At 46.0% G+C, this 13,819-nt stretch overlaps 1 protein-coding gene across 1 annotated transcript in view; it reads right to left on the reverse strand.

The window, feature by feature from the left end:
- The window catches only part of SLCO2A1 (solute carrier organic anion transporter family member 2A1), a 41,901-nt gene that overhangs the window by 13,806 nt on the left and 14,276 nt on the right, over positions 1-13,819 (reverse strand). Inside the window, exons 2-4 of the mRNA XM_026078589.1 lie at positions 10,263-10,400; positions 7,376-7,538; positions 1,828-2,043 (exon numbers count right to left, since the gene is read on the reverse strand). Coding sequence (XP_025934374.1) covers positions 1,828-2,043; positions 7,376-7,538; positions 10,263-10,400 — 517 coding nt within the window. The remainder of the gene's footprint in view (positions 1-1,827; positions 2,044-7,375; positions 7,539-10,262; positions 10,401-13,819) is intronic.

Consider the following 13,819-nt stretch of genomic DNA (forward strand, 5'->3'; position numbering starts at 1 on the left):
CCTGCATTAATTGTACAGTGTGTGGCTCCTGTAGCCTGTCATGTCTCTGACCAAAGCCTAATAAACAGATGCTAAATAAGAACAGGGAAAGGCCTCTGAGAAGGTTTTCTTACTACTTTCCCCCCATGAATGGCATCATGTTTTCTCAGACACTAAAGCAAGGGAGAAGTTCCAGCTCATTCATCTCTTTGGATACCCACCTGGCCTGAACCAGCTACACCTATTGTCCTATTCAGTTACACTCCTATGTGGGCTTCCTAACACCCACACCATAAGTATAACCCTGTAGAGAACAAGGGGACTAACAAGGGGAGAGGCAGCCCAGCATTTTAATGGGGAGAACCTCATCTGAGTCCCCTGGATGCTCAGTGGGAAGACACACCATGAGAAATTGTCATAATGCGGTAGCAAACCTTTGTTAGGGCTGCCACTCTCGTTAGAGCTGTGATTGCTATGATTCTGCTGGTTCTTTGGGGAGACAGGGCTGAGAAGGGCCTCACTGCACTTTGCTCAGAATCTCTCATCTTTTTCAAGTACTATGTTTAACAGGTCTCTGCCTCAACTACACAGTTCCAGGACATGTGGAAAACTTGAGAACCTGCAGTTTTAAGCAGTGTGAGGGTAAATCTGTCTAGTAGAATTGGTTAAAAGTAATCTTTCTTCACTAAGGAAACTTAAGTCTTGCTGGTGGACTGCAAAAACCAAAATGTCTAGGTACACTTGATTCTGCCTCAGAATCAAACCTGGATGAGATCACAGAGTCACAGAATAACAGAACAGTTGAGGTTGGAAGGCACCTCTGGAGATCATCTGGTCCCACCACCCCCCACCCCCCCCCGCTCAAGCAGTTAGAGCAGGTTGCCCAGGACCATGTCAGCTGGGTTTTGAATATCTCCAAAGATAGAGACTCCACAGTCTCTCTGGGCAACTTGTTTCAGTGTTCAGCCACCCTCACAGTAAAGAAGTGTTTTGTGTTCAAGTGGAGTTTTCTGTGTTTCATTTTGTGCCCACTGTCTCCCATCCTGTCACTGCACACCACTGGGAAGAGTCTGGCCCTATTTTTACACCCTCCCATCAAAAATTATAAACGTTGATAAGACCCACCCTTGATCTTCCTCCTTCTCTTCTCTAGGCTCAACAGTCCCAGCTCCCTCAGGCTCTCCAGTCCTTTAATTATCTTTGTGGCCCCTCACTGCAGTTGCTCCAGCGTCAGGTTCCTTTGTCTCCTGCCTTTCAGTTCTGTGGCCTGGGGCAGTGTTGGGCCTTGGGAGAGATGTTATCCAAGCACCTTCTACATCCATTGCCCTCTCTGGGCTGGGTTTTTTGTCCAGACCATATCTTGTCTTGGTTCACAAGACGTTAAAGGAAAATTGGAGCCTATGGCTGCCAAACTACACCTTCGCTGAGTGATAACAAGGTTGAAACTGGGGTTTTCTGGTTTGCTTATCTGGTTATTTTCAGATTTCCTTATCTGTCCATTTACTGAAATAATCTGCGAGAAGTAGTCTCTTTTTTGTGGAGAATTTTACTAGGTGAGAAGTCTGTATTTCTCTGCTAAATCCTACTGGGCAAATTTTCACCAGTCCTAATCTTGCTCTGGAGTTCATTCCCCGCAGTGAATTGCTGCCCACACACCTACTCTTGCCCAGAGCAATAATATTCCCTGTCCCTGCACTGCAGCCCTAGCCTGTCTCCTGGAGGGCAGCAGATTCATCTCCAAACAAGCATCTGTCCATTTCAGCTCAAAGGTCTGGAGGACAGGGAATCTGCAATGAAATAATGTAAACAATTGTCCTGCTTCAGCAGAAGACGGATCTTTCCACTTACCAACATACAGAGGGGAATTGTTTGCTTCTGCAAAGTCATCTACATAGGATATCCCAAAGGGCTGTATGGGAACTGTCCCGATTCCAGCCAACAGTTGGGCGATGACCATCATTGCCCATATACTGCTGGCCTCCTTCTGGGGATCCTGAGTGGTGTTTGGACACACAAACTTATTCTCTGCATAACAGAGTTCACCTTGGATCTGGCTTTTGTTATCTGGAATGGAAAAAAAAAGAACATTATAACCATTGGCATGTTTCCTGCCTCCTCCTTTCTGACCCTACCCCTGCATCACCTCTGCTCAGAGGGGATGCATGGCAAACTAGCTGAAAGAACTAGTTCAGGCTAACCCTAGTTCCCATTTCCCCTTCTGCAATGTTACTTTTAACTTTGCTCCATCATTATGTGGCCTGACAAGCAGTTATGGTGCATGAGTGGCGGGAATGTCAGCATTGCTGCCAGCATGTGGAAGCCCCTCTCCTTCCATTTCCATCAGTTCTGGGAGCAGATCTGCACCTTGAGCCAGAAATTGCATTCTTGTCCCCAAAATCTGAAGGCTGTTCTAAATGCCTTAATTTCTAGGTACCAGGAATCGCCCAAATTTCCCAAATAGTCACGCATTATTGGAGTTCAGCTGAACTTGCTCATTTTAATCAGTAGTTATCATCACCTTTCCATTCCTTTGCAGCATTATATTGAGGTCAGTGTAGCAAATGAACAGAGTGTGATTTTTTTATTAAACTTTTCAGGACAGACTGATTAGAAAAGAAGGAAGCAAAATAATTTGTCCTGTGTGCTGTGACTGTGCAGGTGAAAGGTCCACCCTAAGTCCAACTCCAGCAAGTCACATTTCAGCTGTCAGCAGAGGATAAAAAGTTCTTCATAAAAGTTGAAGTAAAGCTGGGCTCAGCCAGTTGACATAAGCCTTTGGATGGACTGTGTCAAAGTCAGTGGAAAAGCGTAAATATTCATGGATGGAAAAACCTGTTCCTCATGCAAAATAAAGGCATTACAGAGCAAACAGAGCAATCCTGGTCTTTTAATATTAGCTTTTTTCATTCTGTGTTTTTTTTTTATTTGTAATTGTTTCAACATTCCTATCACATATTTCTAGATAAAGAAATAACTTTGTGGATTTTCTATACTTCTGAGCAAATAGAAACAAAACAAAAACAATATTTGTCAGGTGATTAAGGATTTTCATTGGCATAATATGGCAGCACATTCCTAATAGTAGGTCACCACAAAAATCATTATGTAAGTTTATTTGAAGCAGTGCTTGTCTTAAGGGTCTGTCTTTTCAGAAAGAATGAGCCTCCTTTGCTAATAAAGATTTTACTGTAATGAAAAGTGAGAGCCACAGAAGCCTCTCATGCCAAATTGCACATTGTGGAACGAGGCCACTCTCAGTTTAACGAAGACAGTGATACATTCAAAACCCAAGCCATGACTCGTTTTCCCTGTCAGCAATCTTTGTTCCCTCATGGTACCTGGGCGGAAACATGGAGGAATGCACCCTAGGATGGCCAAGCTGCCAAGTCTCTGTTGCCCTCAGAGCTCAGGAGCAGCTCAGATCCTTCTAAAGCATGGACCATAATTCCTCACATCATCCTTGCAGTCAGGACATTAGGAGGTTTTCATCCCGTTTAAGGCATCTCACTGCAATACTAACTCTACCCAGGACTGTAACACCTTCACAGGCTGTGCCAGCCCCTCATCCATCTGGTACACCTGCCACAACAGTTGCCTGCAAATGCCCTGCCAAGCGGGATGTGGATCTCACCACCAGCTAGATGGTGACAGCAAAGGGCATTAATGGATTTGGGCCATTGCCAGCATTACGGCAGGGCCATCCACACTGTGTACTTGGAGCCTGGTAGTTGAAGATATCCATTAATGGCCACCCTCCGAGGCATTCATGTGGGTGTCCTTAGGCTCCTTTGATTCCCACTCCTTGGGGTGAGGAAAGAGAGCCCTGATATCATTTCATATCACAAGTGGTATCACTGGTGTGAACAACGCCATGACTAAATGCGGTTTCATGAGGCACTGGCTTGCCTGGGGCTCAGACCAGTTTCCTGCATGACAGCATTAGTCATAGCAGCCACGAAGACAGGGTGAGGTGCATGCTTCAGACCAAGCGTGCAAATCAGTCTATGCAAATGCCCAGGCTAACAATATAGCCCAGCCCAGAGGAAGAGGGCAGGCAGCTGTGCCAGCACCACACTGGGACCAGCATGGGGTTGCATATAAACACATATGGCTCTAGKCAGGGAGGCAGGATAATGTGTTGCTTTGACTTGTTTCCTTAATGATAAAGAGCAGCCCTTGTCCCAAATCCTGACCAGTTCATAGTCTGACTAATGAATTTAAAGCCTCCTTTTTTTTTTTTTTTTGGTAGAAGGGAGGCAGCTGCAAGCCAGCAGAGAGCTGGTTTTCATATTTCTGAGTGAACTCTGGAACACTTTCAGCCCCACACTGGGCCATTATTTATAAGCGTTTCATAGAGTCTAGGCTGCAGATCAGCTCTGATGGTGCCAGCTTTCCCAAAGCAGAGTTGATGTGGGATAACAAAGCAAGAGGGCTTCTAATCCTTTGGTAGGAGCAGAGATCGTCAAGTACATATGAGCGTCTTTCTCCTAGCTGCCTTGCTTCCTATCCAGGATTCAAATTCCATTGTGCTAGATGATGTACAGACAGACAACAGAAGACTCCTGCTGTGGTAAACTCATGACCTAACTAGAGAAAGCAACTTGCCTAAGGCCACCCAGCAGCTCCATGACAAGCCAAGGCTCCCCTCCTCAGAGTATCAGGCTAACATTCAATGCACACAGCCCAAAACCTTTTCAGAAGAATTAATCTTCTCACTAGAAGTGCAAGATTTTCTCTGRCTGGCACTGCTAAAACCTCTGCCATTCCTCTCTGTGGCACAGGCACAGAGAGAGAAGCTTGGCAAAGAGCTGAAGTGACTTAGGAGCCTAAGTCCCATTTTCAAAAGTGGCAGGCCTTGAGGAGACTAGGTTCATTGGCATCCCAAGGATTTAGGGGCTGAAGTCACTCTGGAAACCTGAAGTCAGCCTTGCATGTAATGTATACGCTTCTGAGTATTGCACTCTGCATGGAAACTGGAGCTGTCATCATGCACACCAGCCTGTTCCCAAAGCCTGCCTTGGTTAAATCAGTAGCCCTTCTTAGTATAGATCGTATGACCTACCGGCTACTGTAGGAGAGGCATCAGGGACAGACAGTCTAAACTCTGCTTTATTGCCAACGTGCTGCTCAGCAGCAGGGAGACGACCTCATTTCTCATGTTTTAATTTCTCTGTGACTCAAATGAAGATAACAATGCTTTCCTACCCTTTGCAAAAAGGCTTTGATCTATAGGTGAAACATCAACTGCATTTGCATTCAGCTTGGGTGCTCAGCAAGGCTGCAGGTCACTTGGACACCTAGCTCCTGGGAGAGGAATTTGCAGTCTTCTCTCTGGCACCACCACAGCTCTCAGCCACCTGAACTGAGACCATCAAGAGCAACATCTGTTGTCACACAGCAAAACCATGAGAAAGGAGAGGGGGTCCAAACCATAGCCAATGTGACAAGGCATACATGCTCATCAACACTATTCTTTCAGATCTGTCAGATGAATTGCTTTGGCCTGAGAGCACATGAAGACTGATCCACAGTGCCATAGCTATTAATTTCTTGAGCAGATAACAGCCATCCAAACAGGACCAATGTGACCAGGACTGTTCTGGTATAAATTCAGCTCAGCATTCAGACAGCACAAAGCCTCAGTGGGCAAGGCACTGCAGAGCCTGCAGCCTGCCACAGGGGGACTGGAGGAAGGCAGAGAGCTTTGAGCCCCCCAGGAAGTGCACCATTGCCCCAGAGAAGCCAGAAATGAAGTGACTTGTTCACAGTCACACAGGACATCAATAGCAGAATCATCATCTCCTGCATTCCAGGGCTTCTGTCTAGTCTGCTGCCCCAGAGGCAACTCTGTGCATCATGTGTCACATTCTCTCTTCAGCTGGCTTTTTGCATAGCTGAATGACATTTCATCGTTAATAATGATGCTGTCAGCAACAGCAAGTCATGAAGTTTTAGAGCTGCAGCTGGGACACTTCTGATGCCATGGAAAGCAAATCTGTTTCCAGGATGCTCAGGAGTGGGTTGGAAGGACACACAGGGCCCGTGCAGAAAGCAGGGACATAGTATGCTTAGGGGTCCAAATAAAGGAGGGCTTAGCCAGGAGAGAAATAGATTAAAAATAATGGGTTAAGTCAGTAACATGATTAACTTTCAAAGCAAACATGTATTATAACTATTTCATAATTTCCATGTTGGAAGATATGCTTCTCTCACTTAACGTGGAGCCCTTTTACAAATATTCCTGAGGCTGGCATGTCCATGTGGGATGCTGTCTACCTCATATATTACAGCTGAGGATATCAGCCCTATAGCAAGCTCCTTGTGCAGTTGTGGGAGGAAGAGGTGTCTTGACAGCCTCCAGAGAGATCCTGTCCTGCTTAACTTGAAAAACAGACTTATGTGGAGAGATACTCCCTCTGGAGGCCTTCAGGAGCATCTGTGGGGAATTTAGGTACTTCACAATGGCAATTAAACTTGTGACTTAAAAGTGTGGCTCAGATAACACACCCAGAGGAGGCAGAAGGGATCCCACATATAACTGTTGCATTCAAAAGGGGTTGTAAAACCCTGTTGAAGTCAGACTTAAAATAGAAAATACCTGCCTTAAATCCTTCCCTCCAAACACTGTGCTTGAATTCAGTGTACACTGAATACAACCATTCCCCTGTTTTCAAGGAGGCATGGGAAATCCAGCCCAATGCAACTGTGGCCAGATTTGTGACGGGGAAGGTGATGACAATAAGACGACTCGGTGGCCGTATGGTTCTGTGGGGCGTGACATGACGATAAGAGATGAGGTGGACATCTTTATTTGCATTAAAGGTTACTTTTTAGTTGCAAATCACTTCTTTCTCTGATACGTGCAGGCAAGAAGGGCAGAGGGCAGTTGAAAAGTCAAAAGGCAGATGGAAAATGGTGTGATCCACCAAGAATGATCTGATGGATTGCTACATCCTGTTATGCAGGAGCTGATCCTCCAGTGTATGTACTTCTTACTCATAGTTGTGCTCTCATGAAGTTGTCAGTCCTCAAACAAGTAAGTGTGCTTCTTCAAATGTCCTACATATCCACCAGATTTGATAAGAAAACAACAAGGATCAGAGGAGCAGGACTTCTGATTGGTTCAGCTAAAAACTGGCAGAGCACAGCACTCAAAATGCCTGTAGAGGATGATGCTCAGGGTGTACATCTCCATGCCAAGACCCAGGCATGATGTTAGCCTTTGGTTGAACCATCTAATCTGATCCACGATGGCTACCAGCATAAGAAAAGGCCCTCTCAACTCACCTTTTCTGCTGTGTTACCCATGCAGCCTGGACTGAATCAGAGAAGGTACATCAGCTGTGTTGTGCCGCTGTGTGTTACAGACACTTCAGGGAGGAATGGAGGCACTTACCCGCACTCAATGTAGTGTATTCATAGCGGTCTGAGAGGAAGTGAGGAAGGGTCACCAGGAAAGCTCCAAGTGCCAGTAGCAGGCCCCCCACACCTATCACCCGAGGGCGGTGAACTCGGCTGCCAAAGTAGCTGACAAAGATGATGAGGACCACATTGCCAATCTGGAAAGAGCAGAGTGAAATGGGAAGAACATTAGAAGACATCATGGAGGAAGTCAGACCCTGTCCTAAAACTTCTGTCCCAGCTCTGCAGCTCTGTGTATAGCTGGGTGGAGAGCTGTCTTGGTCAGATGGTGCTTGGCCCCTGAAGAGCTAGAACAGGGCAGCCCTCAGCTACACCCTGCATATTCACAATGATTCAGTGCTTCCTTCTTATCGAAAACTAGCGGGCCAACTCCTTGGGTCCTGTAACCTGTGTGCCTCCTTTCTTATCATGGACTGCTTCACACCTGCTGGTGATTTGGCTGGGGCTTTCTTCAGCACCCACATGCTCTCCACCCAGTAGGACGTGGCATAAACTAATGATTCCCCCAAATCCAGCAAAAACTTTTGCAGTGTATTGCCTCTGCTCCCATGGTTCTAAGCAGACGTGAGCCCAGCCACAAAATCCGGCTCACTGCAAATGTTTGTAACACCGGACATTTGGAACTACAGATATGATCACAGTCCCATTCTCCTCATTCTGCTAAAAAGATATGAAAATGTGCAGCTTATTCAACACAATATACAAGCTGTAGCTCTTAGGCACAGGGACGAACACCATAAAATTACAATTGTATGCATTTTGTCAGTGTGGGACAAACTAAATATTATTTTAACTTTGGTATTTATGTCTAAGTATCCTCTTATATATGTTTACATGAACTCCCTTGTTTTGTCTCTTGTGGTTTTTGTTCTTGGAATTGATGCAGCAATAAATGAGAAAAGACTATCATCCTAGACAAGCAGGGGAGCTTACACAGAACTAGAAAAAAGAGCAGAAAGATCTTTCTTAAAGCAGAGGAGTAATGTTGTATCTGTCATCTGAAAGCAGACAGTATTTAACAGCATGGCGCATATCATATTCCAATCCTTTTCCCTTTACGCTCTTGCAGTAAGAGACTGCTCTATATGAATTTTATTTTGCTATTACTTCTCCAAACATAAACTCTCTAAGTAAAAGTAATTTCTCTAGTGGATAAGAAGCACACAGGTTATTGATGTATCACTACTGTGAGTGGTAGGATACCCCACGGGGCACAACTATGCTAGTTCAGGGCTACCAACAATAATCATCAGTACTGGATCTCTTTCTTCTCATGGTTTGAGCCTGATTGAAGTCAGTGGGAGGTCTTTCATTGGTTTAAGTGGGCTTTGGATCAGTCCTTTTAATCTCAGACGAATGTGCTGGTTGGGGTAAGACCTGGGCACCTACTTCTCAGAGGTCCCTGGAGGATTGCAGCCTAAATGCCCAAACTCTTGGTGAAGTATCCCATGCAAAAAGACCAGCAGTATGCAAGGTGAGCTGAGACCAAGTGCTTCTCTCTCTCTGCCTTCAAAAGATATTCTCTCCCAGCAGGCCCCTTCGTAGTTGGGCTTGAAGTGCTACCAGAACAGATACAATTCATGACAATACGAACAAGAAAACAATGTGCTTGTTTAACAAGAGATTTGCTGAGTGCCTTAGGATTCATTTCAAGAGAACAAAAAGACCTTCCTCCAAACTGAGCAATTACAACTTCCTCTCCCTGCACACAAAGTTGGGGAAGGAAGGAGACAGGTCCTGTGCTGAAGACTAACAAACATGGGGCCTATCAGGCTAGCAGCGGAAGTGGGCTCTTAGGGAATGTTAGAGTCCAGTTCTGTTCGGTGAGGTGCCTGGACTGACCTCAGAAACACATGTCCAGGCTTGCTGACAAGGCAAGACACCCAAACATCGGTACTCTAAAACCTAGGTCTCATAGGTCTAATACATTACCAATGGCCATCCTGTGAAAAAAAGACAAAGGCACCATTTACGGTTTCTGAGAGGTTTTCAAATTTATCCAAGCAATTCCAGAGCAATAAGTGATTAGAAAGTGTCTATAAGAATTTCTTTAGTTCAGGCACAACAAGCTTTGCCCTGCTGCAGGGCAGTGCCACACACATCTGTGTCCTTCCAGTCCTTTCCCAAAGCAACACAGGCACCATGCTTCAGAGCTGGGCTCTCCCCCCACCCCCAGTATATTGAGATCATCAGTTCAGGGGGGAAAAGGTGTCTGGATATCTAGCCTCAAGCCATTCTCCAAATGTGACCCCAGGAAGTTTGGATCTGTCTATACTCTTGGCAACACTAACACACCCAGTGAAAAAACTGTTGCAGTGGTTGGGCTGGTACAAGTCTGGCCCTGAATGTCTCAGCATCTTGACAGAGCAGACAGCTAGCAGCTCTGCTGAAGACAAGGTATATGTTCTTGCAGCATATGCCTCAGGGGGTTGCATATCTCCCGAGACATCCAGAACTGCTTAAGGAACTTCTCATAAAGCAGCCATTCATCAAGTATCAGATTTAAATTGAAGCTCTTTTCACACAGAGTCAAAAGAAGCTGAGTTGCAACTTGAACACAGTTTATACTGAGGCCAGCCTAGCAAGAGGATGCCAATGAAAGTTAATCCTTCACCACTGGGCCATCAGAGCTGGGAACACTGGGGAAAGGGGTAGACACTGGAGAGGTTGCTGGCCAATGTCTCCTTTTAGCAGTCATGAGAAAGCTTGCAATGACTCAGGCCAGGATCATTCCTACAGCTGAAACCTATCAAAATAAGGAGTTCTAATGGAAACCACTGATGGAGCTGTAGTCATGGGTGTGTTTTCTCTCCATTCTGGCCAGCTCTCAGGGCCCCCACACAAGCATCTCACCCAATTACCTCGTGCAAGCTGGAGATGAAACCTGAAGAGAGACTTGAGAGCCCAAAGCGCTTCTCAATAGTAGTGAGGCTACTCTTGAAGTTGGCACTGTAGAGGAGCTGCGAGAGCTGGAGAAGGCCATGGCACACCACGAACACCTGCGGGCAAAATAGTGCCATCCCAGTTAGTACCTGATAGCTGCCCAGCTGATGTGTAACTGCTGGCAACCATGCCCCATGTGAGTGATTTGAGAGTCATACACACATGGACTCAAGTAGGCCAACATGACTGCATCTCTGTTGTGCAACAAACCTAACAAAGAGCTGGACTCACCATGCCCTACTGCCATCCAGCACCACCCTTCCCTTCCCTTCCCTTCCCTTCCCTTCCCTTCCCTTCCCTTCCCTCCCATTCATTCACTGCACTGCATGTGTCTGAGGGCATCGGTTCTGAATGCAGGACACACATGTCTATGCTGTGGACATTCTTATATACTGCAAGGTATTTATGCTGCTTCTCAAACCCCAAATGTGTATTTCATTGCGTTTATTGGTTGCTGCAAGCAAACAAGTGAATTCTTCTTTTCTGCTGAGAAGTTATTAATTTAGCTTTGCAAAATGAGGAATCCAGTGTTTAGAAGAGAGGACAAGGAGCTCTGTTTTTAACTTTCCTCTGCTTTACTGTTACTAATATTCATTATTACTTGCACTGTGGCAGCACTTGGTGGAAGGAAGACCTGATGCGCAGGGAGCTGTACAATGATAAAGCTGCTGTACTGCAGCTGAAATGGAGCTATGCTGGTTCAGACTAGCTGAGACCTAATATTTCCAGTTGGTCCCTTGGATTCACTCAGCTGTAAAGTAAGTTAACAGTGCTTTCTCCAAAGGGTTTTGCAAGACAAAGTTCACGTTAGTAAAGGGCTTTTAAAGCTCCAGCAGGAAAGGATGAAATATGTGCAATGTATTCTCACTACTGGAAGACCTTTGTGGTTTTCTAAAAACAGCATTGTTGCCTTGAGCCATCTAAATCACTGAGTCAAGCAAGAAACCAAACCAAACGAACACAGCACAGGCAAGGAGCAGAAGAGGGAATACGCAGAATATACGGGGCAGGGCATAAGCATGGTCAAACAAGCCAGGGTGGCCAGAGAAAGGAAAGCATCCTCAGCYGGGGATGGAAGAGACGGCTCAAAAGTGTCTTTTGATCTATATTTAGTCAGAACAGTTTTCCTTTATTTTCCTTGGAATGGAATGTGTCCACATGGTGCCAGAAGTATTTTAAAATCATTTAAAAAAGGAAAAAGGCTTTTTTATTTAAATTCACAGGAAATCAAATATTTGCTGAACACCGGAAGCATGTCTCACAAAGATAACGGCGGGAAGCCCAAGATGATGGATGGGGGATCAAAGGTACTGCAATGCTGACAAATTCCTTACGTCCTTGGCTAGGAGAATAGCAATAATTGTTATTATTATTTATTTGAAATGACGGTAGCACCCAGAAGCCAAAGTCTGAAAGAAGACTCCGTTGTGTGAAGTGCAGCACAGAAAAAGAGTGAAACCATCAATCCGACACAGAGGATGCAAGTGCAACAGGTGGGTAAAATGGACTTCTGGGGAGCACAGGAGGTCACAGAGGCCTGGGAATCTGCCTGGGTTTGTTCCAGCAATTACAAGAGAATTTGAATGAGGACAATGTGTCTGCTTTGTGGAGATTCTGGGAAGCTTCTCCTGTGAGGGAGAAGAGCATCAGGCAAAGCACAGAGTTGGATATCTAAAAATATGAGAAACAGGGAATAGAAACTTAGGGCAGAGGTGAAAGGGAAAAAGCAAATGATGCCCTGTCAGTGTGCCACTAGGATATAAATAACCTGGAGAGCACAGAAAAACAGTAAAAGAAGATGAATGCAAAAAGATGGAAGAAGGGTCACAGGAACAAATTAAAATCATGAGTTCTCCATCCATGTCTTGAGGGGATATAAGCCCACTAAAACATCAAGAACGCAGCTGGCACCATGGTAGYTGAGCAGGAGAAAACAAGATCCCAAGCTAGCATTTTGCTGCGACAAAAAGCTACAGAGCCACAATGTGCAGTGTAACATGGGAATCACTCCCAGAAAGGAGACAAAACAAAAGAAATATTTGAAAATAAACTTCTGAAGCTGAATGAACTTTAAACCTTCCAGCTATCAGCTCCTATATTCAAAAACACACTGAAACACATGGTCTTGTGGATGATAGCTGGATCCACCACCTTCACTTTCCCAAGCCCTGACCTGGGATCATGCATAACTAATCCAACCAGGGCTGGCCTGGAGCAGAGAGGTGACTTCTGTGGGGATGAGAAATGGACAGGGAATCTTGTTGCCAGAGAGCATTAATTTTTGTTTCTGCAACTCTGGCCAGATCCTACTGAAGTCATTCTAATAAGGAAGTGTTAGGGAAACAGAGGAGGGTCAGGAGCGCATAAGATGCAGAACAGCTGGAGAGAGCATTCTCCTGGTGCAAGGCGTTAGCTAGAGAAGCAGAGATGTTTACCAATGGGGAGGGAAGAGGGTGGATCACGGAGGCTGAATTTAGCGCAGCAAATGTCAGCCTAATCCCAGGACAAACGGGAAGATGAGATGTGTTTGGGAGAGTGAAGATGCTGGTGGCGGAGGGCAGAGCTGAGAGAACAGCAGGAGGAGAGGTACTGACTGTCCCGCAGAAATGCTGGGATCAGCAGGAGATGGGGAGAAGATGAGGACAAAGGGCAGTGGGGAATTATCACTAAAGGGACTGCACTTCATGAGAGGATATGGGGCAGGAGACTAGAGGGACAAACAGAGGTCAGAGAGGGCAAGCAGGAAGAGAGGGCATAATTGCCTGAAATGGGCTTATGCATTAGCKATACCCTGAAGCTGGACAAAGCAGGGTAGCAGATCTGGAGAACTTGCTTGGGAGCAAGGTGGGGCTCCGCAGGGTGAGGGAAGGCAACCCATGAGAAATACAGCTGGAGACCAAACAAAAGGGAAGGAGGAAGACTTTGGGGCATGACTGCTCCCCCTCGGCCTGTGAACCTCATCCTGCAGAATGACACTGGCCTGATGCCTGGGTGACAGATTAGTCTGACAAGCTTGGCAAGCCTGCTGAGCCCCAAGACAGGGTGACAGGGATGGGGGCAGGCGTGCCAGCAGGGCCTTGAGTAGCCAGGCTGGAAAGGCCTGGCAGACCGGTGCTCACTAATGACTGAATCACATACTTCCATTACATGGAAGACTTGCCACCAGCATTACCCAACTAATGGAAAATCAGCCTTTTCTGGCTGACTGGGCTTTCTGCTACCCTGCCTTGCTGCAGCATGCCGGGAGATGCTGGGCTGCCACAGCTAGTATGCAGACCACTGGCTCTGGAGTCCTGGGCTGAGCTCAGCTGTCCAACTCATTGGGCTGTTTAAACTAGAACAGTCCTGAGCCTAGTACAAGTACCCAGTTTTCTTTTACTCTGCATTGCTCCCTTCCTCTCCTGATCCCATCACAGGAGTGCAGGATTTGGATACTCACAGCTGGAGCAGACAGTTTAATAACAGTCTTTCTACT

This window comes from Apteryx rowi, unplaced genomic scaffold (assembly GCF_003343035.1).
Source record: "Apteryx rowi isolate R43461 unplaced genomic scaffold, aptRow1 scaffold_480, whole genome shotgun sequence".
In the NCBI taxonomy this organism is placed as follows: domain Eukaryota; kingdom Metazoa; phylum Chordata; class Aves; order Apterygiformes; family Apterygidae; genus Apteryx; species Apteryx rowi.